At 35.1% G+C, this 27,280-nt stretch overlaps 1 protein-coding gene across 7 annotated transcripts in view; it reads right to left on the bottom strand.

Annotated features, from left to right (window-relative positions):
• Window positions 1–27,280, bottom strand: part of PHF3 (PHD finger protein 3) — a 52,072-nt gene that overhangs the window by 5,029 nt on the left and 19,763 nt on the right. For 6 of the 7 annotated variants that reach the window (XM_086876189.1, XM_086876188.1, XM_086876192.1 and 3 more), the window contains 13 exons: window positions 26,779–26,940; window positions 23,800–25,618; window positions 13,012–13,336; window positions 11,813–11,990; window positions 10,152–10,302; window positions 9,890–10,046; window positions 8,739–8,855; window positions 6,140–6,271; window positions 5,560–5,692; window positions 4,907–5,099; window positions 3,093–3,240; window positions 1,872–1,961; window positions 441–636 (listed from right to left, as the gene is read on the bottom strand). In XM_086876189.1, coding sequence (XP_086732315.1) covers window positions 441–636; window positions 1,872–1,961; window positions 3,093–3,240; window positions 4,907–5,099; window positions 5,560–5,692; window positions 6,140–6,271; window positions 8,739–8,855; window positions 9,890–10,046; window positions 10,152–10,302; window positions 11,813–11,990; window positions 13,012–13,336; window positions 23,800–25,618; window positions 26,779–26,920 — 3,781 coding nt within the window. In that variant the 5' untranslated portion in view covers window positions 26,921–26,940. Of the gene's footprint in view, window positions 1–440; window positions 637–1,871; window positions 1,962–3,092; window positions 3,241–4,906; window positions 5,100–5,559; window positions 5,693–6,139; window positions 6,272–8,738; window positions 8,856–9,889; window positions 10,047–10,151; window positions 10,303–11,812; window positions 11,991–13,011; window positions 13,337–13,456; window positions 14,965–23,799; window positions 25,619–26,778; window positions 26,941–27,280 lie in introns of those variants that run through there. The other variant, XM_086876193.1, reaches the window with a different exon arrangement.

Here is a 27,280-nt window from a genome sequence, read left to right as displayed (position 1 = left end):
AATTTTGTATATGGAACTTTGGAATACTTGAGAAAAAATATTAGTCCATTTCAAATAATGAAAAATAGTATTTTAAACTGAGAGTATCAATTTGGAACTCATGCCTTCTACCATAGTCCACTTGTGTGACTCAGTTTACTGACACTGAAACCTACAAAGCCACCTGTGTTAGAGAAAGAAGGTAGCAGATATAAAATAAGGTCGTACACACTAATCTTTTCATCTTCGAAGTTTCAGAATAATCTAGTAAGGGGAAATTAGTGTATTTTCAAGGAAACTGATATAATAAAACTATGGAAAACTCATTACATATTTGAATAAAATAACATTTTAAAATTTTATTTTAAATTTTATATTTCTCTGTCCTCTTATATTTCTGCTGTCAACTTCTTGAAGTAGTGTTATGATAATAAAAATTCCAAATTCCAAGCTGTACTTACCAGGCCCATCAAAAGGCACAAGGTGATGAGGGACTTTATCTGAGGAACCTAAAGGGATGAGGTACAAATCTTTCACTTGCTTCATATTATTGGCCGCTACACCGTAACGTTTTCTACTGCTGAAATAGGCGAACAACAGTGCATAGGAGATCTGATCCTCTTCAGTTACTGGGGTAAAGCGAACCACACAGATCTCCTGTTTACAAGAAGAGGGAAAATATGGTCAAGAATATTTTTCTGTGATACGTTATTTTTTTTACTGACTGCTCTTTAGTTAAAAGAACAGTGCTGAGGAGAAAAACCTACACCACAGTGGCAGAGAACAGAAGAGACAGAAGGAGCAGAAACATGGCCAAAAATAAATCAGAACTAGATAAAACAAATAGAAAGCATTTAGTATGAAAAGAATAATTGAAGTGCATGACAAAAAAGCCAGTATTTTAACAGCCAGTTAAATAACAAGTTTTAGAGAAGCTTGCCAGCTTCCAATCAATTATTCCACTCCCTACCCTTAACATCACTAGAAAACTGTATTTTGTAGTCTGTTGTGCCCAAAATATCCATTAATAATCGTGAAGACCAGTATTCAGATGCCAGAATTATGCCCAAAGCCCAGCTCAGGAGCTGATGCTGGAGCTGACGTTGTTTAATGGCTTAATGAACAGCCTGGAAGATTGGACAGAAGATCCTCTGCAAAACTGAGATGGCACCTAAACAGGGGCAGTGGTGGACATGCTGAAGCGTTGGTGGCCATTCAGAGGGACCTCAGCAGGCTGAAATAACAGGCTGACCTTTGTCGATGCAAAATCTTGCCCTTTGAGCTGGAGTAACCCAGCACCAGGGTGGCTGGGGGACTGACTGGCTGGAAAACAGCCTGGCATAAAATGATGTGGGGATCCTGGTGGACAAGCCCAGCATGAACTGGTGATGCATCCATGCCAAGAAGGCCAACTGCAATCCGGATGTTAGAATCAAAGCAGTCAGCACATCAAGGGAAATGGCTATTTCTTTCTATCCAGCACTTGTGAGACACCACCTGGAAAAGACTTTCAAGTTTTGGGCTCCCCAGCACAAGGACAAGTGGCACTCAGTGGGGCAAGTCCAGCAAAGAGTCACTGAGATGGTTTTGCCCAATGTAACACTACTGAAAGTGTAACACTTGAGAGGGGTACATTTGAGTGGTATCCAAACATTCTTGATGAGTTACTGTGTCAAAGAAAGACAGGTATTCTCAAACAGCAGATGACAGTTTAAGGTTAGGTAGGAAGAAAATAAATGCCACCAGTTTCCACCCATCCCATTCAATATAACCATGAGATATTCCTAAAGTTCATAAATTTTGCAAATGTTTCAGAGAGAAAAAAAACTAGTATCTTTAGGATGACTAAGATGCATATTAAACAGCAAGTCTTTACTAGGTAGAGTTCTTACCTTGGTCCCTGAAGCTTTGATTTTTTCTACATAATCCCAGACAGTGTGGGGAGATATCCTGCCACCTACTTGAATACTATCAGGTAAATCCTATAAGAAAGGACAACAGAAATGTGAATCCAAATAAATCTTGTGGTATGTCCTTCATCCACTATAATAAATTTGTATAATATTCTGTCATAAATTCATAAATTCAAAACATACTTAGTTCTTTTATTTTTTTAAATTGTAATTTAAAAATATCAGTAGAAGTTACAACAGATGAAAAAAATTACAATTTGGACATTTAAGATTTTGAGTGCAAAGTTAATGATACATACTAAATTAGTTATCATTCAATTCTGTTCTTCTATACCTTGCCATAACTATCCTTTCTGGTAACATTAACTGCAAACACCTGTACTGTGCTCTGGGAACACTCAAGCTATTTGTCAGATCACACCACAATGAGATGTCCACACCTATGTTTCTAATCAACTTTCAAAATCTTCACCACGAGGGAAAAAAAACTTACATGTCCATGTATATACAGACATAAAGATGATAGTATCTTCTTGGATACTGAGTTCACTGCTCCCAAACAAAATAAACAGACTTTCAGAATTTAATTTTTTTTTTTTAAATAAAGCAGAAGAGTTTTGAAAAGGGCATCAAACTCATATAACAATCCTTTAGTATTAAGAATTACCGCATGGCCTGCACTTTCCTGAAGATGTACAGCAAAGTAAAGACAATCTTATAAGACCTAAGGTTCTTTTAATTAGAAAGCTGAAGCATCCTGTGTAGCTATCAAGAAGGAAAACCAAGCCTTATAAGCTCTCTGATCTTTGTGATATGAAGACAACTATTATAAGCAGTCACTTGCTCTTCCTGTCTCTCAGACACAGAACAGAATGTTATATGAACTTTATTTTTCAAGGGCAATTTAGTCACTAGGCAAGGTTAGGACCAGAATTGCCACCAGATAGGCAAAAAACAAAAAAATAAACTCCATTATGCAGGTTTCTGTTATAGATAGGAAGATGAACCAGAGGTTCATGTAATGAATAATTCTTGACTTACAAATATAGACCTTAACCTATGTCCTCCCAGAAATACTTTATTCTGTACAAAGATCATACGTCACTGTCGTCCATCATTATACTAATATTAGCCTACAAGGCAAGTAAGTTGGTAAAATTAATAAATGAATTGTTTATTCTTTTCAAAAAATATAAATACCTCTGTTAAATACTCAAAGGAGCCAGAAACGGGATAAGCCTTAATAACAAATTTTGCTACTGAAGGCATATTGATAAAGCCCTTCCAGATGAAATTCAGGCGTGCCAGAAACAGACTTTCACATTCCACAGTACCGGGTGTTTCTGACCTAAAAAAAGGACAAACAAAAACCCACTTGGTTTACAACATGAGGTATCATGCAAGACAGTGTAAATCATGATTTTTGTTTATCACAGGAATGTAGATAAACCAAGAATTTTCTTTTTCAGTTAAATATATTGGAGGGTCAACAAAAAAAAAGACATGGTTGTCTGTCTTGCTGGCAGACAACCATGTTTCTCATCTTCCAGTGGAACAGCTCTATGGTACAGGAAAGACAGTCAGATAACCAGCACATTAGTTCACCAGACAATATTTTTTAAAAACAGAGAAGTTGTTTAATCTGAGAATTATCAAATGCTACTACTGAAGAGGACACAAACACATACGGGTGCAGCAGAGCCAGAAAGATGTTCCCCTGCCACAGGTAAAAGATGACAACACACTGCCTGCTGGCCTATACTGCTTTCCTAATGCCTACATTTTGTGCCACCACTGTCTGTCCACTACCTGAATGCCTGTATCACCCTACTCTGTCCTTGTCCCACAAGCTGGCTCTTCATGTTTTCTCACCCATGCATAACTTCCACACCTTCTGTGAGTGCCTCCTCCCAATTCCACCTGTACAAAACTACTTTTCCTCCCTTTGAAAAAAAGCCTCAGTTTTGTCAACGAAGAAGCTGAAAAAATTAATGGGATGACTTAAATAATTTCACAGGAGATTGCTTCTCAACCTGAGAGTTTCCTTATGAGAAGGATTACACATTTCAACTTTTCCCAACATGTTGCTATCAAAATATTCTAGGCGTGCTATTAGCAGTTTTAAGCTGCCCTGTAGTACCAGATGTTGTGCTATTACAGTATAATGTTTATTAATGTATATTACAGTATAATGTTTACTTCTGTCTACACTGGAAATTCCCTTGAACCGGCTGTAAGCTATTCAAAAACCAAAGTTCGCTATCCTTGGTAAAAGATCACACTGTCCTGATAAAGGCAAAATTTCAGCATGAACTCTGGTCAATTCTTAATAATTGGGAGCTGATGTTTTTCTAAAAAAATTCTCCCTCAAACCAGAGAGAAACAGCCTCGTAAACTGCAATTTCCTTTTTAGTGAGTAGCAGAGTGTGGAAGAAAATGAAGAGAGAACTGACAGCAAATACAGCAAGATATCAAGCAAGCTGCTGTTACCTGCTGTTCCTAGAAAAACACTACTTTGGAATTTTAAACTAGCCTGTTTTATCAGTGTAAATGTTCTGTTTAGAGCAATCTCAAATTCCCTGAATTTATATATATGCATATACGAAGACACACTCATTTAAATGCAGCACTATACATACTACATGCCTTAACAGCAGAAGACAATATGAAATTTATATACTGATTTTTTGTACTATGAACTCTTTTTAAACCTTGCTGCACCAGAAAATGTTGGCTTTTTGGGAAAAGTCAAAAGAAAAAAAAGTCAAAAAGAAAAATAAAACGTTTTCTTTTCAAAAGAAAACTATGTGGTAATTAGAAGTTTGCAATCACACTAATATATGTAGTATATTTATGTATATAAATGAACATAATTTACACCAGCAGAGAACTCCATTCTAAAAACCTGTACCCAAATGGATTAATGAAACGCCATTAAAAAAGTAGCTTTAGATATAATAGCTTAACAAGATTAATCTCTCATTTAAAAATACTGTTTCTACATCTTATATTACTTTGGGAGAGGAGTGAATGACTTGGATGAGTCTTGCTTATCATCTTCCAGTAATTCTGAAGCTAAAATACTTGACGTGGAGGAGAGTGCATCCGCGATGCTCTCTGCTTCATTGTCTGACTGCTTCCGTGCAACCCCAACAGACACCTTCACCTTCTTCCCAGACAGATCATCAGTAGGTGGTGCCATTCGGCCTGCAGAAAAGGAAGCACAATGGGTTTCATCTTTTATTAAACAAAAAAAGGACTTCCTCTGAACACAAAGAAGACACACCAAAAATACTACATATTGCCACTGAAGTGGGATAGATTATATGCTGTATAAATTAATACACTGTACATGTTTATACAGTACTAAACATAAATATCCTATGCAGTGGCATAGGACAAGGAAATGAGGAACCAACAGTAGTATGTACATCCACCATAGGGATTTCACTCTCTGGAGCTATTTTTTTAAAAGAAGACAAGTTTATGCCAGTAGAGAATCTGTTTAATAGTCTCTTTTGTAAATTATGAAGTAAAACATTCCTTCCACAAACTAAGTAAAAACTCATATTTATTTAAATTCTAGAGGTATATTGACCTCAGTATATTTATGACTGAAAATTATAGAAGCGCAATCTATTTGTTTTCGTATGCTTTCCCAAATTACCTATGCAGATTTTGCAGTTTAGATCAAAGAGATGATTTTTATGTTGACTTGTGGTGTCTGGAGATGCAGATTCACTTATTTCTTTATCCTTTTCAGCTTCTTCTGACCTCTCAAACAACTTTGTATTAGGTTCCTAAGAAAAGTCAAACACATTTCAGTTACGCTTTTTTTATCCCTGTTAATATTCCTAATATTGATTAAAAGTTTTACAGTGTTTTCCTCCCTTCAGACATAAAGCTCTTCCTTCAGCTGCAAATTCTATCACAGAATCTTCAAATTCATTACAATAACTAATTCATATTCTCAAATATTTTCAGGTACCATTTAGAATATTTTCTAATTTCTACTTTCTATTTTCTACTACTGCCAGAATTCATCATACAGTCACAGACAGAACATAGAAGGAAAGAAACTAACAAAATTACCAGGCCAAGAAGTCAGTAAAGATAAAAGAAACATTAAACTCAAACCAGCCCTAACAGATAATTATACACCTGTACAACAATACCATAAATGAAACACTTCACAACCATATTGCCTATGAACTAAATACACTGTAGTGCCATGCTTTCTTTTCTACCTGAATTTCCATTACTTCCTCTTGTTCTTTCATTGGTGTTTCACTTTCAATTTCTATTTCTCCTTTGTGAGTAATTTTTGTGATAGGTCTTCTTTCAACCTCCCTCTGCTCTTTCTCAATCATTTCAATTGTCTGTGAAAACAAGAAGTTATATGTAATTATTTCCATACAGTAAAATTTGGAAATCCAGAAACATAAGAGGTAACGGTATTGCAATTAGGAAACGCTCTAGGAAGAAAAGTAATACATTCTTATTTTGGAAGTGTCAAGGAGTTCAATAAAGCAAACATGCAAGCAGCCTGTCTAACTTCTCCTACAATGTAGCAGCAAGTACTTACCAGGCATGCATTTAAATAAGTTATAAAGCAAACTTTCAACACTAAATGAAAACACCAGTAATTCCAATTTCCCAAGAGCTAAAGAAAAAAATACATCCTTTCTTTTCCTATAATAATAGGGATGATGTAGGATATAAATATATGCAAATTTGTATCATTTTTCAATAGTTGCTTTTAGTACACAAACTAATGCTTCACCTCAAAAAAAAATTTGGAAGTATTTTTAAAAGTAATGGAGATGCTAAATTCCAATAGCACTGCTGCTTTGCTTTCTTGCAATGAAATATAAACCATTATTTCTAATACTGCCTCTTAAAGCATGCCCCCATTTCTTACACCAGAAGTGACTGTGTTGGCTATACCAAAGATCTCAAGCCTGATTTACTAAGGAAATAAGGATTCTGTGATTGCTTTATCTGTCTGAAAAATACTAACATACTTTTGAACATCCTGGGGAAATAAAAAAAAAAATAAATTGGTAAGTAGCAGTCTCAATGCCTTGCTTAAACAGTAACATGAAAAATACAATCAAGTGATATATTGCTATTTATTTTACAAGTTCCTAGAAATTTTGAAGCATTTCTCTGAAATAATTAGGACCCTTCAGCAATTTTTTAAGCAGCATACACTTTTTCGGGAAGATATTTCTCCTAGCTGTAGAATATTATTTTGCATGGTCTGTTTTCAGAATTTCACTGATGTTTATAAAAATATGTTGCGCTCCACAGCCTCAGGATCATTTCCAGAGAAGCTACAGTTACCAAGAACCAGCATGGGACACCAACAAGACGGGTTTCTGCTCACTAAACCATTTCTTCAGCATGGGAACAAACTCAAATCCAGAGACAGAGAGCCCCGAACAGAGGCAGGGTGAGGGGTTTTGAGGGACAGAACCAGGGTGGAGTTCAGGGTCAGGGACCACCAGGAACACAGCAAGGGAGAAACCCCAAGGGCTCAAACACAATCAGAACTCCTGGGCTGCCCCCCATGAGGGGTCTGGGGCGGGGCAACTCTTCCAGGGCTCACAGGGCCCAGTCCCCAAAGCAGAAGTTCAGAATTCACATTAGCAGGGCTCTACAGCCACGCCTCTACTTTAACAATGCTTATCTGAAACTAAATCTTTGCCTCCCTGAGGCACCTCACAACAAAACACAGGTAAAAAACTTCCACTACAAAAGATGGGTTTTGGGTACATACAGAATAAACAAACTTTTCATTCTTTACAGGCCCTTGAAACAACTCAACATAATTAACAAGTGTTTTTCCACAGAAAGTAGCAAAAAGTTATCATGATTCATAAACAGGTCTAGCCACAATGTGCAATGACAAGGAAAAAACATAGGAATAATTACTACTGCAAAGCACATTGCAGTCTCCAACACAGCATCCCATTCTACTAAATTAGGTATTACCAAATATTCGTTCTTAGCACAGAGATGAATTTACACTACCCAAACATTGTGCTTTTAGGTTCCATGATGTGGAATATAAATACCAATTATCCTGTCAATGTAAATTCAGATTTTGTAAACTAGAAAAATTTTTATGGCCATTTCCAAGCAGCTGCAGTTATCATCAGACTAAATGCAGTCAGACTAATAAATGGAACAATGTCTAACAGAAAGGAATTTATTACAAAAATAATACAGGTCCTCTTATTCCTGTTTCTCCTTCTAAACTGTCAGCACAGTATATAGAGTGACTCTGTTTTGAGAAGTCATGCTCAAATGAACCTATTAAACTTCCTACACTTTTATGGATTTTTTTTGCTGCTTCTTTTTTTTGTTGTTCCTTTAGGCTGCTTTTCCAACTGGCATATCAGGTTTTCAGCTCTGGATTTACTTCTTGGGGACTGATTTGCAACGCTTCAGCAGTAAGTTAGAAACAACACCAGTTTGCTCTGGTTTGGTTTATCCAAATAGATCTCTCTCTCTCTTTAAAAACGTGGGCGTTTATAAAGCTCCAGCAACAGCTTTAAAATCTTGTGGAAAAACAAGGGCAAAGAAGCCTTCACTCTTGAGACAGGAAGAGCAAGCAGCAACAAAGTTGCAAGGCAAAGGAAAGTACATGGTGTCCTCCCCTCAGAAACTGACTACACTCCTTTCACTTCTGTCCTATCAACATCTTTGGGTTTTGAGTACTCAATTAATTATAGAGGTGCTCCTGCTTGGTCACAGCATCTGTTCTGCATACATTTAACCTGTAAACAGAAGTCACATGTTTAGGCTGTCAGATAAACAATGTAAACTGAAAAATCTCACATGTCTGTTTTCTCTCTGTCTCCATGCAGCCAGTTCTTTGGAAGCCAGCTCTTCTGGACTCATTTTTATTAGATGATCTGGAGTAACCTCTCCTTTCAGTACTTTCTTAAATAATATCTACAAGAAAGAAGAAAAGTAACTATTGCTATCAAGACAAAAATAGTTTGCAGCAGGGAAAAAAATCAGATAAGTAACATGCAAAATGCTCTGTACAGCTAAATGGAATATGTGGGTTTGTAACTATCCCCACTACAGGAAGCATTACTAGATTTTGTAACATAAAAAGGTTAATTCCAGAGCTCCTTTTATTCTACATAACAATGTATAACAATACATAACAATATATGATCAAACATATAATTAACTGCTGTTTCAAAGGAGAAAGAGTTTATGCCCACTGCAGCAGTAACACAGTTTACTGTTCTTGTTTTTAAAGGTGTAAATCCTCTGCATCATACAACAAAGAGAAGAAAGTATCAGACAGGATAGCTGTGCTTTTGAATAATTAAGTCCTAGGCTAAAAAAAGACAACCAACTACCTTAGCAGGATGAGCAAAGAGAAAACAGAAGTTAACTCTTAGATAAAAGTTAAGATAGAAGTTCTTGTAATTCACAGTTGGCTAACTGTAATGGCAAAATACTATAAACAAAGCAACTTGATCAGAATAAGTGATAAAGGACAAAAGACAGAAGCTGAGGAGATAATGATGTTAAATAATGGGCTCACAGAAAGCAGAACTGAGAGTGAAGACCAAGCTTAAGAAATTTGTGAAAAAGCACAGTGAGGAGATCCTGAACAGATAAACAGTAGGCGTAGTAAACAGCAAAGAATTATGTGGAGGACAGGAATATCTAAATAACAAATCAGTGGTAAAGAGAAAGACAAACTAGGCAGGCCATATCTACTACAGTTTGAAACAAAAAAAAAAACAGTACACTGGGAGCAAGGAGTTGGAGAATTAATGACGGGGAAGAAGACAGGACACCGAGTGCCCAAAGAACAAGAAATAACAAAAAAACAAGGAAAATGGAAAAAACCCAAACAGGTTATACTGCAGGAGGATTGATAATGTTTCTATATTGAAGACTGTTCCTTTAATCTACAGCAAATCAAGGATTTCTGCAAAGGAGAACAGACAAATCCCACATACATTATTTTTAGGATCTTTCAGATTGAACATTAAACTTCTGTATTTGTTCTTATACTTCGCATCAGTGTCTCGAAAAAAAGAAAACAGCTCTCTTTCAATCCTTGTGGCAACTTTTGCTGCTCTCTCCTCTGGAATCTTTAAACTGGAGTCTGTCAATCTATAAGAGAACACAGTGGCAAAAATTACAAAATGCATCCAAATAATTAACAGTTTAAGTATTTATAAATACAAATTAATATTTTTTTTTAAAATATATCTTTACCTTTTCATAAGAATTTCCTTAAGAGATTGCTTAACACTTTGTCTTATCTGATCAGCAGAAGGTTTGGAAGCTGTCACAGCTGGCAGGTGTGTTGCACTATTGGATCCTTTCTCATTTTTCTTTTTCTTAACTTCTTGTTTCTCGTGCATACCTATCAAAACACACAGTTAAAAACTGTAAAATACTCAAGTAGGTTTATTTATAAACTTTTGCTGCTGATGGAACTACTTTCATGAAATTTTATTTTTAAATTTCTAAGAGCTGATCCTCAAGAAGCAGGAATTGACTCCCAGGATGGATGGTTTGTGTTTGGTTGGGTACTTTTATTTTTTTTTGGTTTGGATTTTATGTTACTTAGATTAATCCAGAATAAAAACTTCCTTAGCAGAAACAGGGGATTTGCCCCTTTATTTTAAGTATTTTCTTATACACCAAATGAAGATAACCAGTGCTCACTAGCTTGATTTTAAGTATAATTTTTGACTCTGAATTTTTGGAACAGTGTAGATTCATTTTTCAATGAATAAACTGAGAAACAGAATACTATGAAGCACATATAAGCATAATAAGCTTCACTTTAAAATACCATTTTACATTCAACTTAGCTCTTCTGCATGTTAGCCATCAAAATTACTTCAATCATAATAATCTCATCTTCTGATTCAGTTAACACTCAAGGTCATGATAAGGTTTGTGTCATAAATAATACAAATAACGAATAAGTCTAATCAAATAAAATTGATAAAGAAAAATTATTAATTTTCAGAGAGTCAACTGAAAGCTTATTTGTGTCAGCATGTGAACATGTCACTAATTTTGAGCAGAATCTTCAATTTAGGAAAGCAATGGGAAATAAGTAATATTATTTTTTCCATTTTATAGTCAGAAAAAAAGGAGCAAATTGAAGACTGATAAAGATTTCTAGAATGTATCAGCATTGGCAAAAGACCAGAAGAGCTAATTTATACATTTTTAGACAAAAATTCAAAGCTTGAATTTCAGAGTAAAAGACACAGCTCTCACACAGTATCTCACTAGCTTTGCTGCTGAGATTTCAGTTCCAAATGACATCTTCACATTACAATGAACTTAGAAGAAAAATGCTTCCTGGAAGGGAGCTGGGGAGAGGACAGAGACTGCTGGGAGGGTAAATAAGTCCCTTCAACCTTTCAAATGAAATTTAGATGGAAATCTGATGAAATTTCAAAGTTCCCCTTTGAAACAAGTTGATAAAATTGTCAATTTGTCAATTATTATCAAAAAATATCAGTAAGTCAAAATGTAATTTATACAGCAATTAAACCAGTTTTATGTATATAAAGCATTTAATTGTATTTTATGAAAGAGTGTTTTAAAGTCTCATACAATGTTAAACAATGTTAAGTTTAATACAGAGATATGTACTTTTTCTCATACTTTTGATTATGTGAGCATCCTCTACTACTGAAACAGGAAACACACATCTACCTACTAAATAAAACTGAAAAAGAAAGGAGAAACAAGGACCATAAATGCTATGGGAACAAAAAGCTTTTCAGATGATCATCATCATGTTCACTATGGAACATGATTTGAAAAACTGATGCAGTAAAGAAAGGCATCATCCTTCACTGTACATAGGTGTGAACTGCAGCATGGAGGATATCCCCAAACCTTGGTACCTGATTTTGTGGATCTTTCCATTGTGCTAAGGGATTCTTTACTTATTTTTTCATTTTTATCTTCAGGGGACCGCCGAGGAATTGCAGCCGTTTGCGATCCTTTCCGAGCAGGAACATGCTGCCCCTTTTTAGTATCTGAGTCTCTGGACTCCGGTAAATTCTTGCCATCCCCAGATTCCTGAAAGCAACATTTACACACATTAGCAGACTACTGAATGCTACAATCAACCTCCACGTAATTACCACATATTTTTCCCATTTTTTTCCTTTTTACACTGTACAGTGTATACCCTAGATGTATGTGCCACCATATAATTTTCTAAAGAATTACTGAACAATATCCCAAATCACTACCAAGCATTGTTTAACAGTCTCTTTTAAATGCTGGCTCAAGATACAGCACGGACAAACACCATTTAAGCTCTGTGTTGACAACCACTAAGTTTGCAGTTATTTTAAAAAGTCAGGGATACCAATGAACATCCCTTAACCAGTTTTAGCCACAAAGGCCTAATGTTTAGAAAGCGTATGTAAACTAAAATTAAAAAGAACGGCTTACATTCTAGAATTTCAGTACTACTACTCAGAGATAAGACAGGATTACTGATGATTATGTTAATGAATACAACATTATATACTAACAGACTGCAGAACTGCCTCAATAATCTTTATAAATTGTGCTTTGTCAGTAAAATTAAATATAAAAATTAGGAAAGCACCAAAGCAGTAGACATTTTTTCCTACATACAATCTGAAAAAAACCAAATCAAAACTGAAATACTTTCATTGTATTGTTTCAAACTGTTTTGCAGCTTATAATACATAGCAAATTGACAGATGTCCTACAATATGTTTAGAAATTTGAAAGAAAAATACACTAGGTTCTTCACCATTTCTTTGCACAGCAGTATGTGGAGGTTTATATACACATAAAGGAGTAGGACTTGGATGATCTTTATGTCCCTTCCAACTTGGGATGTTCTATATACATGACATGCACATATCCCTGCTCAATATAAAAATAGTTTAGCTAGCAATACCCTCCTGAAAGTCAAGCCAGTTAGAAAATGAAGTAAATTCACAAATAATTTAAATTAGATTCAAAAAAATGTCTGAAACATGGTCTACTAACTGGCAATGGGACAGGTAGAAACCTTCTAACCCCAGTACTCAAGAGAACTTAAAACATTAGGACTCACCCGTCTGAAGATTTTGACTTTGTGCTTCCCAGTGTCCTCTGTTTGCTTTGCTTTTTCAGTTGTTGTAGTTACATTACAAGTAGGTGTCTGCTTTGATACCCCCAGTTTTTCACCCTCAATTGGTTTTTCTTCTTTATGCTCAAGTTTCATTTGAGTATCTGGTACATTTTGATCAAAACACTCCATTTTTTTGTCCTCTTCAGCACAGCATTTCACACATACATACTCTTTATCTTCTTCACCCATCTGCTGTGCTTGAGAAAGGCTCAGTCCAACACAATCACCATGAAACCAATCATCACATCTACCACAACCTACCATAAACCTGAAAACAAAGCAAGAAGTAAGTCAGTGAAAACTGAAAGACTATAAAAGAAGATACAGCACCTTCAGCAGGATATACCATAATTGTTTTGATTTTTGCATCTCAGTCATTTGTTCTTACCTAATGAGTGATATTCTCTGGTGCTTTACATCCATCTCCAGCCTTACGACATGGTATGACATTCCTGAGAAGTATTTTTTTTGACTTTTTGCTTTTTAAAGTAGTCCAAGAGACTATCAAAACCTCACGGGGTTTGTGTAACTTGCTCCTAAATCCTACCAAACTTCTTTTCAGACTACTATCAATGTCCTTATGAATGTTAAAAAACAAAACCAAAAACCCAGCAACTCTCAGTAACAGTAAACTTGTTTGAAAAGACTTGAAAATTTTCTTCTAAGATATTATCCTTGCTTTTCTACAAATATAATTGTCATCATTCATCACAAACACATCAGCAGCTGCAATCTTCCAGAGCAGCATGTCTTTAAATGTTTTGACAAACACAATGGGTATATCAACCTATTCTAAATTAGTTGGTATTTTACATGTCATTCCTTAGACCATTATTACTAATTTATTTCTAGGAAATTGCTTTCCATTCTCTCTCAGGTGAGTATGGGGCCAGAAATTTGGTTTCTGGAACCACCTGTTCAGCTTGCAGTGACTCTTTTCTTTTAAATAAGGTATGCATTTTTGCGCTACTCAGCTATTTTATTCAGAGCTAATAGTTATTTAAAGGCTGTTTCAAACACTAAAATTATTATCTTTTAAAGGACATCCTCCAACTCATGAGTCACTTAACTGCATCATTTTAAAAGCAGAATCAACTTTAGCTACAGACAATATTTTCAAGCATTGTAAAGACCACCTGGTCTTAAATAAAAGCATAATTTCTCACTATTTTGTGGAAGCATTTTGAAAACTTCGTCAGGTATCATGAATACCTAATTGCAACTGAGAGGTACAATTTCCAGTGCAAGTATTTGGGAATGATGTGGAATTTTGAAGTTCCACAGGCTAAAAACCAACTACTCAGGAAACTTACATGTTAGGAATTACTTTTTACACATAATGAACCTGGCACCAAGGAACAGCTTTCAAATGATGTAGGATGATCTCTTGTAAAATCCACTTACATTCTCTTTCCCCTTTTATATTTTTCATGGGGGTGGGGGGAGGGGGTTGTCTGTTGGGTTTTGTGTGGGTTTTTTAGTCTGTTGGGGTTTTATTGTTCAATTTTTCTTTCTTTTAATTTTGTTTTATTCTTACATAAACTGTATTCAAGATGTGTACTTTAACATATAGTTTGGACAAAGAAAATCCAGAAAGACTGCAAGCGTATTAAAGAAAGCAGAAATTCTTTGTTAATATTGAAAAATTACTTACTGAATTCCTAGGTTTTGAATTTCATAGAAGAAGACAGACCTGCATTCCAAAGTAATTCCTAACTTACATATGTCCCCACTCAGGCTAGGATCTGCTATCTGCTGACTTACCTACCTGGAAGAACCATATAAACATTACAGATGTGCTTAGAGCAACCCTCATTCTCCAGAACTGTAAATAAATGTTCCAGGTGGTTTGATGCAGGTATTGTATTCAAAAACTACTGTTACCTCAAAGAGATGAAAACTCTTATTAACAACAGACATTTGAAACAAGAGAAGAGAAGGAAAAACTACACCAGGATTACATTCTGCTGAAGAAAATATTTTGATGCAAAATGAGTCTGAGAAGTTCTGGAGGTCCATCAGATTGAGAAAAAGCCTATGATGATGTTTGTTGGATTTGAAGAAAGTAGTTTTTAAACTAGTTTTGGAACAAAAATATTTTCTCATTTTGAATTTTCTTTTTTTGAGCTGCAAGTACATTAATGGTGTTTGTTGTCACTAGCAAACAATATCTGCCCATCTACTTCTTAATTTTAATTAGGAAGAAAGAGGTTCCTTCATGTTTTGTCTGTATCTCAGTCTTTTCAGATTCATGTTCCAGCAAATTCCAAAATCAAGCAAGGTAATGTTAGGGCACAATTACTTCTGATGGTCTCAGCAGAGTAATACCACAGCATTTATAAACACAACAGAAAAACAAGAAAGAAGTGACAGGACTACTACACAAAGCTCACTGCTCCTTTCTGAGAGCCTAGAGCCAAACATGCACAGGCAGGAAACATAATGTGTCTATTTCATAACTGCAAGGGTCCACAGCGGGTGCTATACAGAGGACACATCTTGTTCCACTGCAAGAAAACACTACTATAGCTCTGGGAACACAGACTGGTTATAAAAATTCCCCATGTAAGATTTTCTGCAAAAGCTGAAATAAAGTAAAATCACACAGTCAAAGCATCATGATTAAAGGGTGTTTTGGTGTCCTAAGGAATTAATGCCTGTTGTTAAAAAATAAACAGAAACCAAGAATACACCATCATGAAGCCACAATTGCTATTAATTGAATTTTTATTAAAATGTATGTATTTTTTTCCTCAGTTTGCAAATTCAGGCATTGCAGATTAATTTGTTATAAGAGGAAGATGGATCACAGCATTCAGTGATCAAAACAAAATTTTGATTCATATTTAGAATGAAAAGATTAAACCAAAATACACAAGAAGCTGCACACCTTTACTGACAGCACATGGAATTTTTCAGCTTAGCTCACACATATTAAGGGGAGTAATAGAGATGGTGGTAAGTAAGGCACCAGGATATACATCCAGTCTTAAATCTTTATTTTCAGGTCTATCAAATAAATAATAAAATTTTTTAAAGTAAAAAAACCCTACAATGAATTCAGCTCAGAAAAGATCATTCTTCACTAAGACTACACACTGAGAGAGAGATGCCATTCAAGCAAACTGCTGAAGATGGAAGTTTCATTTGGTTTCATTCCAGTCTTCACAACAAGGTTTCAGTTACACTATATTTTAACACACACAATAAAACTTCAAAATTCAGGATTCAGAACCCAAGACTACAAAAAGAATAAGGAAATGTCCATAATGCCTGTTCTATAAAACAGAATGTGTTGTTTACAGTTGTTTCGTTTGAACCTAGTTATACGACATGGTAATAAAAGTACTGGTGCTGCCTAAAAAGTTCACTGTTTCTACTAACTGTATTTTTTTCCACACTAGTCAAATGCAAGACTGCAACTTTTGAGGCTGGCAGAGAACATACTGATTTTGATACCAGTAATGTAGATATGCCTTTTTACCGTAAGGCCATTTCTACATTTCTGTTTCTTTTATCTGCACACAAAACAACTATGATTTGTAGCAGTTATGATTAGGTAATGGACAATGTCCAAACCAAATAGGGGAGTCAAGAAAAACTGAAGCCTTGTTTGAAGGCTCAAGGATGTCCTTTTGCACAGTTGTTATTTTTGACTGAAGCAGTTCTGGTATCTTGGACTAGTAAAACATCAAAATTTTCTGACTGCAGATTGCTTCAAATTTGAAGTGCAGGACTTTTACCCATGTTGTAAGGCTGGACTGGAAGATGTAAAGCTGAAAGAGAAAGAAAAATGTGTTTTAAAATATTAAATCATGCCACATTCAATGAAAGACTTGTTTTCACTGGACTTTAATATAAGAAAAATTTCTATGAAGAAAAAATTTTTAAAAACTGACAGACAACAGCAGACAGTTTTATAGCTCACTGGGACTTTTGCACAGAGCATGCTACTGTTTCATTCCTTTAAAGAATCTCCATGGTAGATCACATACCAGCATGAAAAGAGACACCTTAAAATCAGAAAGTAATAGATGAAAAAGAAACAGAATAATTAATGCAAACCTGCCACAATCTCTCTGATGATTGAAGACTTCCCTTGGTGCATTTATTTGTAGCAAATTAAATTAATTTTTTAGATGAAAATCTCAGGCTTGGACAATTTATTTTCTCAATATATGGACCATATTTTAAAATTACCTTCATATATTCAAGTTATGTAACAGCTGCAAGTTTCCAGAGAAAATAATTACTATAAAATGGGCAGAAGCCACCTTAGTCATAAAACAGCTTTTCATTGTAAAGCTATACTTGAGTAAAACAAAATAAAAATCAGCTGTCAAGTGTTATTCAGTGTGGGACATTAATTAATAATGTAAGTTGTACTGCTACAGAAAATCATTTAATTTCAAAACAATTGCTTCTCTTTAATCTTTCTCATTTGTCATGAGCAGCAAATGGGAAAAATACCACAACAGGACTCAGATCTTAACCAAAAAAAATCTCAAACAAGCAAAAAACCCAAACCAAACTATTCAAAATAACACCCTAGCCCTGAGCTCACCTAGGAGGAGTAAACCCACTGTTGACTTTATAAAGACTTCAGTATTTAAAGCAAGTCTCCCATCTGCACTTCATCCCTTAATGGCACTGTTCACCAATCTACCACAGATCTGTTGTAAACTTGCACTAACATGTCAGCTGTTCCTACGCTGCACTGATGCTACAGTCCAGCCAATGTTAGAGAAGGGACAAGATATTCATGGCATGGCAGCTTTAGCAGAGAGTATGTTCGACATCAGTGAAGTAGTATGGTTTGATACAAAGCTCAAACGAAATATGGCCTGTCCAAAATAAATCTGCACTACCTTGTAAGCACACAGAGAAAGTTCCACTTGTTTCCTTTTTGACAAAGTCTAACACAAGTGAAATGGTTTTTCAAGTTCTGATCTTCTAGAAAAAAAAATCCACAAACCTATCTCAAAAAACACACTGCAAATTTATTTTTTATACTTATTTAATACTAAACTTATTTAGTACTTCCCTAAGTACTAAATTTCAATAACCCATATTTTATGTCATATGTTTCTTCTGTTTCTTAAAGACATAATTTTCTTTCCTATTCATATCACAGGAATCCCTCCAAAAAGGAAGCAGCAAGAAGACAAACAACCCTATGCCTTTTGAATTCAAGATAAATTCATGAAACATGCCAAACAGCAAAGCCAAAACCACTAAACTTCCCCACAACCCTGAAAAAAAAATGAATACATTTCCTAACATTAATTACAAATCTGCACTAAAAATTATGTGTATATATACACATATACATAATCATTAAGGAAAGCTCCATTAACATTGGATTCTACACATGCTGCAGGATAAGCATCATATGCTTTATAAATTGTATTTATAAGCACTTTGTATTTATGCTTATCTTTTATAAAACTATTTTAGACAACTTATGGTATCCATTTGCTTGATTCCTTAATGCCACTGGTATTAATAATAATCCTGCCAATACTGCAGTATAGTAACATAATCCATATAAAATCTACAAATACTATTACATAACCATAAATAAAAATCACAGTTGAGTCTTCTCATTCGCTAATTATACATTATAATGTTGTTTTGTTTATACTGTCATTCAGTTCTTCTATAGCTGTGGGTGGAAAAGCTTGATAGCTTTTCATGTTGCAAGGCTTTTCACAGAGGAAGAAAGCAGCAACAGAGGCAGAAAATTTAAAAGCATCATCCATTACTGTAAACTGATGACATCTTGCATAATCTGCTACTTAACATACTCATAGCATCTAATGAACGTTTACTAGAACTCAGGCACCATCATTATTCTAATTACTGTTCCTTATGAAGAATGTTCTCACAACAAATTGTTTGTTGTTTACTATCCACTGGTGCCAGGCATCACCACCCTAAAAAAAATACGCATGTGTAATTCAAGGATGGCGGTAAGCTTGGAGACTTAAACTCCTTTCTCAAGCATGCTCTTTTATATTGGCCGTGCAAATTGTATGATAACCTGGATCCACTTTAATTTACTGACATTTAGCACTTTTACTATGGGTAAAAATGGTTTGCAGTTTGCATCCATCAGTCAAACACTTTTCTGTACTACAGCTGTAAAGGAACTTCTTAGAAATTATATGTAAGCAAGAGATCACTGTGCCTTTGGTAAATCAACCTCAGTACTTTCCATTTAATTACATTTTACAACATTACTAACTTCTCCTCCATATTAAAGCATAGTTAATAAAACAGAAATGTTGAGAGAAAGGAATATCCTAAGTAAAATCTACTCCTGTATCACTTAATTTTTCTGTGAGGTCGGAGGTCAGTTTGCATCTGATCACTCAAACTGGATTATCAAAGCCCAAGCAACAAAAAGAAAAACCAGAACCAAAGAAGAAAAAAAAAGTAAAAGAAAAAAGAAAAAAACCAACCAAACAACCACTAAACCACCACAAAACAGCACTAGAGAATCGTCAAACTTCCACAGCCTACTATAAAAAGAAAAAAAATCTTAATTGGAACTGTTGAAATCAAGAGGAAGTCACCAAATTAAAGTTACAAACTTGCTCTGTGGTAATGCTTTCTAGAAAATTTGCTTAGAAACAGAGTATCTCAAGTTGCCTGCTATGAATTATTCATCCAAAATTAATCAAACTTCTTGTTAAAGAAAACAGACTACAGACAAGGGAGACAATCTAAAAAATGTCTGTTAAGTTTTGTCTATCTGTACAAGCAAGGAACCAGTTCAGCCACCCAGCCTGCAGAGAATTTGAACATCTACAGTGAAAATCAGATAAATCTTACATTAGCAGATTTCTCAATGCCTCTAGAGCTACCATCTTCATTTAGCACTATGCCAAGAAATTACATACTATTTTTAAAAATCAACTATCTTTAACAACCTTTAATCTGTCTTCCAGAAGAGTAACTATTATTTGTGACAAAGCATTTTCAGCATCATTTGGATTTATTAGGAATTTGAGTAGTAACTTCAGTCTAACACTTTGAAAAAATATGGATATTTTTCATATCCATACACATACATACTTTTCATTTATAGATAGATAAATGAAAATTTTAGCATATGATTTATGTTATTAACTGATTAGAATACATCTGAGAGCAATATGGAAACAAGCTGGCAACATCAAACATATTCAAAGTAATAGTATACTATGAGTAACAATTCAAACCTTGCAGTGACAAAACACCCTTTCAGAGGTGCTGAAAATTACAAAAAGTAAATTGTCATTTGACTTGTGCAGAAACACAAGGCTTAGTTTCCATAGGAAAGAGCAATTCTTTTTAGTCATGTAGCAAAGATACATCACAATACGTCAAGTAAACAGGCTGAGAGTCCTAAAGCCAAACACTGACAACCCATCCTCTGAGTAAAGAAAATATATATATAAAACAGCTATGATGGTTACAGCTTATAAACTTCAAGACACATGGAAAAGAGAGCATGAAGTCTTTGTTCAAAGATCAGGTGCCCAACAATCTATTAAGAGAAAGCAACCAAGCACTGTCTCTTACAAAGCAAGATGTTATCACTTGCAAGCTTTTTTGATCATGCAGATCTCGTGTTTATAAAACAGAATTGCTCCTTTTCCAGACAAACCCACTGTATCTGCAGTACAAGGTAAGCATACTTTGACTTTGCATGTGGCCAGCAAATTACTGCATGTAGTCCTAAAGATATAATTTACTCCATTTGTCATGTGCTGATCTGAAATAATACTGAAATAACATCCTTTTACTGTTGTAGCAGGCAGAGCAAAATTACTCTGGGTCTGTGTAAGACCTATGTAAGCATTGCCCTTTGGGAATTCTGTACACAAAGAAAGCTGATGCCACAATTTCCACACATTACCTTCAACCTGAATCAATTCTCCAAGCTTGGTATTACAATAACAACAAGTTAGTGGCTTTACATTTATTACAGGGAATACACAAACGTTCAAGTGACTACTACTCTGGATCTTGAATTTTAAATATGTTACTTTAACATGACATCCTGCAAAGCTCTTGGTATTTCCCAGTTTGGGGCTGCAACCTCATTTTAACTTCTTTTCCTACAAGCAATGTGTATCACAGCATTGAATAAAATTTCCAAAATTGAAATAACCACATAGCAAGATATAAACACAAACGTTTCACATCTCAGCTTTGCCATTGACATTTCTTGAACACACAGTCTTTTGACAGCATTTGTGTCTCACACTTTCTCATTTTCTCTTATACAATGAACAGAGAAAAAAGGGTAAGAGTGACCAGCTAGGTGGTTTCAGAAGGGAAACAAAAATTCCTTGAAAAGTAGTCCAAACAGTGAATTAAAATCCCCTTTTCATTACAGTAAATGTTGATTGTTTTGATGGGTTTCCAAGAGACATAATTCAAATTTATCATCTTACACTTCTTCTCTTTTGCACTGTACTAGAAGTATTCTTTTTCTTGCACTAATAATTAAATTAGGAAAAAATGCCAAGGCACTGGAGATACAAGTTTTGCTTCCTCTTGTATCTTAATGATAGCAACTGAATCTGCAAGGTTTAAGTTATTTATAGTATAAAACTACTAAGTAAAATAATCTAAACAAATTAAAACTTTATTACTCAGACTAGTAACAATAAAAGCTCATGCACTGACATGCATGGTTGAATTTTGTTAGGCATGAAGCTCAATATTGCAAGCTTCCTTATTCCACTTTGTGTCTTAGTCACATTCTAATTTTCTACAAAAATTCTGTGTTTATGTGCTAAGAATCTTTCTACATTTAGCAAATCTGATTATCTTCTGCTGAAAGTCCTGGTTGTAGCCAACAGTTTTGCAATGTAGATATAAAAAATAACACAATTCCAACACAAAAACCCTAAAACACTCAAGACTGACATTCCAAAACTGACGATACCCGTAATTACCATCTGTGGCAATTCATGGGTTGTCCCAATCCAATCCCAGCTGGTGATTCACACACTGTACTATTCTTCTGGCAGCAGTAAGAACTGGCAATGCAAAACTGGGTTTGTTGAACTTAATCCTGTATTGCTGTGTATCCCTGTATCTTCTGTAATGCTACTTTGACTTTATAAACTAAAATAAGTAGATTTAACTGAGTAACTGCCACATCTTCCCACACTGGTTAGATCCATTTAGTAATAAAAGTCAAGACTTTCTGAAATCTAACAAGACATTAAAAAAAAAACAACAAAAAAACCAGAATGTTTAAAATGTTAGCAAAAAATATAAAGAATATAGCACAAGTTCAAGTCCAAGCTGCATTTTTAACAGCTGTTGAGTAGTTTAAATTCCAAATATCATATTTGGCTTAAAAATATCTATGGAACCACTTTTGTATCCAGAAAGCAGCCTTTTGGGATGTAAACAACTCACTGAAATATAGGCTACTCACAGTTCTACTGTCATGGTAATGCCTAAGATGACAAAAACTAAGGAAATGCAATCTGCTTAAAATTAAACACTCTTACAAAGACACAAATGATAAGTCTTAAAAATAAAAGGAATTTTTTTAAAAAATAAAACCACATGGAACTAAATTTGAGCACCCCTTCAATCAGGTAATCCTCAGCAACCAGGCAGAGCAAACCTCTTATTAATTCTTTTAGTAGGCCACAATGATGCAGTTACTATAGCTGTACAGTAAATTAATTTTCATGTATTTGTTTTTCAAATATGATAAAATGACTCAATAAAGCTCAGAAGGTCTTCTTAGATACAAATGAAAGCTAAAAAAACCCCTCAGGTGCCAAAGGTAATTGTTCCATATTTCACTCTGATGTATGGAGTTCTAGAGCACAGGCACTAAAAATTACTATTAAAATTTTCTCTCACATAAGCTAATCACAAATATCTTCAATTTGACATTAAAAAACCAAAAAGTAGGCTAGCAAGTAGAGCAGCAACAAAAAATACTTCACTATTAAAACACAGTAAGTGTAATAAAAGAATTCTTATTCTTGGACTGATAGATCATTAGTGAAACCCAATGGTGTTTTTCAGCTCACTGTGTGGAATAATGTTTTGCCACAAAGTGGTATTATCAACTTCATATGCAACCTCATTATTAGGTTTAAAGGCAATTTCAGATATGCCCACATGGAAATTCTGTGGGGTTCTTTCATGCTCTTTCTCGCCTCCCCACCAACTACTTAATTACTATTACATCAAAAAAATCTCACTGCAGTGATTACACAAAGTGAAAAAAATCTCTGTATCTCTACTGTTAGAATTGGACCTGTACCAGCTGGAAGTCACATGTAAATAACTATTTTTTTTTTTTTTGGTTGATGGTGATTCTTCCACTTAAGAGGTCTCTGGAAAGAAGAAAATGACAACCTGGAACACAGATATCTAAATTCTGTCTATGAAAAAAAAGTCAAGTTTAAAGTGCATAATTAAACAGCATAGTAAGAATTACACATTAATCAAAATATGTACTCATAAAATAAAACATTTGTATTCAAACTTTTGGGCCAATCTAGTTTCTAATGTCTGTTTAAATGACAAAAAAAAAAAGTGTATGAGTGCAAAGGAAATTAACTGGATGTATAACATACAGACTTGTATTGCAAGACTAGGACCATGTTTTGGCATGAGCAGCCTGAAACATTTGGTGGAAAGAAAAAAAATATCTTCTAAGACCAGTAATAAATTCCTAAGACACACTGCCACACACACCTGTTGCCATGTGGCTTTTTGCAAAAGCCACACTGCTTGCTGGGCACCCAAATATGTTTGCTTTCGCTAGCAGAGGTATGTTCCAAGCCCTCTTTTTTAACAGTTGAAATGTTATCTGGAATGAACAAGGGAGGTTCATCAAGTGAAAGACTTTTGCTGCTTCTTCTCTGGCGAGGTTGGAGATTCTTATCATTTCTTTTTGACTTGTTTTTTTCTTTATCATCCTCCTTCAGATGTTCTACAACAGAGGGATCTTTAGTCTCTGCCTCTTCCTTTGTGGAGCTATTTGCTTTTAGCCCAGTTGCAAGCTGGTGTTTGCTGGATTGCTTTTGAGCAGGATGTGAAACATGGCCTGACAAGGAATGCACAGAGTGGTGGGTATCTTTAGAACAGCTTTGATGAGTAGGAGATTTCTCACTTGCTTTTTGAGCTGATGACTTCTGGGCTTGCCCAGAAGCCTGGACCCGGGGTATTTTCTTCAGCTTTGTGTTGGTCTGTTTTTTTACAGTCACTCCTGAAACACTACTTTTTGCCTTCAAACCCAGATCAGATTGTTTCTTCCTAATTTTAACTGGGTTACTTGGATGCTGATGACTCTCTTGCTCATCTGCATTTCGCTTCAGACTTGCTGAAGAGGGACTGTGAAGGCTTGAAACAGCCACACCAGCTCTCGTTCTTGACCGTGTCATTTCTTGTTGTACTGTACCCGATTTCTGTCGAGTACCTGCAGCCAGATTTTGTTTATTCTGTACTACAGATTTACTATGCCGGGCCCTAATGTTCTTTTCACATTTTGTTGAAATACCAATTTGTTTCTCATCATCCTGAAATTTTGATGCCTCTGGACCTTCTGCTTTTGTACTGCTGATCTGCTGCTGTACATTTTGGCTTGATTGGTCAACAACAGTGCTTTCTAAAATGCTGTTTCCTGGGTCAACAGAAGTAAACTCTTTGCTTTTCAAGTCTTTACTATCACAGTCTGTACTGTCCAACAGTTTCTCAGATGGAGTTTCAGTTTTCTCCATTTCCTTGTCATCACCTCCAGCTTCTGTTACACATTCCTTTACTGACAAAGTATTTTCATCAAGAGTTTCCACATTGTGGGAACCTGAACTGCAATCAACCCCCTCTTTCACAGAGCTGGACAAATTTGAATGGGTCTCACAAATTTCATCTGTATTCATGCAAGCACTAGATGAATCATTATCTTTTCCAGTTATTTCAATTTGATTATGTTGTTCTTCTTTCTTCTCTGATTCCTCTGTTTTATTATCAGTTTTTTCTTCTGAAGAATTTTCTAAGCCTATTGAATCAATCACATCACTTGCTTGATTTTTAACTGGAATCATTTCAGTATCTGCAGATACTGAACAAACTGTCTCAGCATTCCCAGAGTCAGTCTTCATTGCAACCTCTACTATTTCCTTTGTTTCCTCAGGAGAAGGGGAACAGGGTTCTGTTACATTAGCACAACTTAACTCTTGGGATGTCTCTTCAACTTTTGACTGTTCAGGGGTTTCAGATTTTATTTCTTTCACATCCTCAGGACCAGGCAGGCATTTTGTATTATTTTTGGATGCTGTTACTGTTGCTGTTGTTCCTTCCACCTGTCCTGATCGTCTTGTACTACGTCTAACCTCCCTAGGCTGCTCAGTTTTCAAGTGTGCAGCAACATCCATCTCTTTAACTGGACTTTTCTCTTGTTTCTGTCCATTTTTTGGAGCAGATCCACTTTTTACAGATGATTTCTTGGTATTAGGAGGAGGAGCAACATTCGAACGCTTGGCTAGCGTGCTCTGCCGCAGACTCCGTACTGGTTCTAGGAAGGGAAAAAGAAATCTCTTAGCTAATCTGCTTCCTTCTTTTCGCAACTACAAGATTTACCTAGAATAAAAGTGACTTACCACAATTTAGCTTACTGGATACAAAGAGAACTTAAGCTTAGCTGTTTATTAAACTTAAAAACTTCCCCAAAACCAAATTACTTGCATTTCAATTTTACACTGACATAGTTTGGATGTAAAATCCCATTATTGTAAAGGCTATGGAATTTCTGAGTAGTACATACAGAACACAAGTGATGATAGAAACACAATCAAAACTAACTCCACTTTTTTACCTCTTAGCCTTTTCTCCTCAAACAAAAACTGCACAAGCTAAATTGTGATTAGAAATATAACTAAAGTTTAAAATCTTTTAGAGAACAATCTACAAATCTGAGATCCAGTCACATTCTCATCTGATGACAACTTTTGTATTTTCTAAACAACCATTCCAGTGCCTTTCTAAACAGCATAATCACCAGCTTTGTGCCACAGGCTCCTATTTAAATTCTGATCTGCATATTAAGTAATTTTAACTCAACCTGCTCTACAGGGGAAAAAAGCAGAGCAGTAAATAACTACAGTTCAATACGTGAGAAACCCTGCAACTATTATAGTTTATTATAAATTATAGTATATTATTATACTATTATATTTTGTTATAAATTAGCTAACAAAGAATTTAAATATTTAAATAAAATATTAAGTAACTTGAGATATTTTGATTAAACACTTTCTGACTGCAATTACTATAACCTAATTCAAAATAAAAAGAGAATATGTAAATAAAAATAGAATCAAAACTTTAATTGGAAATAGAGACATGCTAACCTAATATTCCAATGCTGTTTTGCACCTCCATCGCGCTTTTGTTGGTGAAGAACTACATTATTAACCTAATGTAGGTAAAAGGATCAAAATCTCAAAAATTAGTTTAATGACCATAAGCAAGACACTAAATATTTATAAAAGAGGAATTCTAATTGACTCATACCCTATGGATGCCAGCTTCTAGCTTCTAGCTTCTAGCTGCAGTGTATAATAAAGGAAGCTTCTATATTGGAACTCACACAACCAAGTTGAATTTATAAATGTTGGAGGTGGGATTTTAAAGATCTGATTTACTTCAAATGTGCAAACACATAATTATGATCACCTTGTGCCATTAAACGTGGTGATTTCCTCGGTGATGTGACTGATGCTTCCTCAGCACGGCTTCTCAAATTCCTATTAGGTAAAGCAAGCTCATCGTCATCAATGGTGTCATTACCACTCTCTTTAACTCCTTCTTCATCCATAGTATCATCAAGACCAATAACTGGAAAAAACAAACAAGAAAGAGCCTAAAACTTAAAATGATCACCAAGTGTTGCAGCTATAATGCTGAGCAAGTTAGGGGAAGAGACATTAAAAAATAAATAAATTTGCCATCTAAAATCAAACAAAAGAGGTAAAATATGAAGAAATGAAGGACAGAAAATTCCCATGTGAGACAGTTTCAGTGCAGAAGAAACTATCATCCACAGCTTAAAACTTCTGTAGATAGTCCCCATAACGTTTTTGTGGAGTCACATTTTTATTGGGGTTTTTTGCCACAAAAAGGTCCCCAGTCTTAAGAGGATCAGCTGCCCCTCACTGTCCCTTCCCACCTAAGAAAA

The sequence above is a fragment of the Cyanistes caeruleus genome, chromosome 2 (genome assembly GCF_971803275.1).
Source record: "Cyanistes caeruleus chromosome 2, bCyaCae1.hap1.1, whole genome shotgun sequence".
In the NCBI taxonomy this organism is placed as follows: domain Eukaryota; kingdom Metazoa; phylum Chordata; class Aves; order Passeriformes; family Paridae; genus Cyanistes; species Cyanistes caeruleus.
This window is presented reverse-complemented; position numbering and strand designations above follow the sequence as displayed.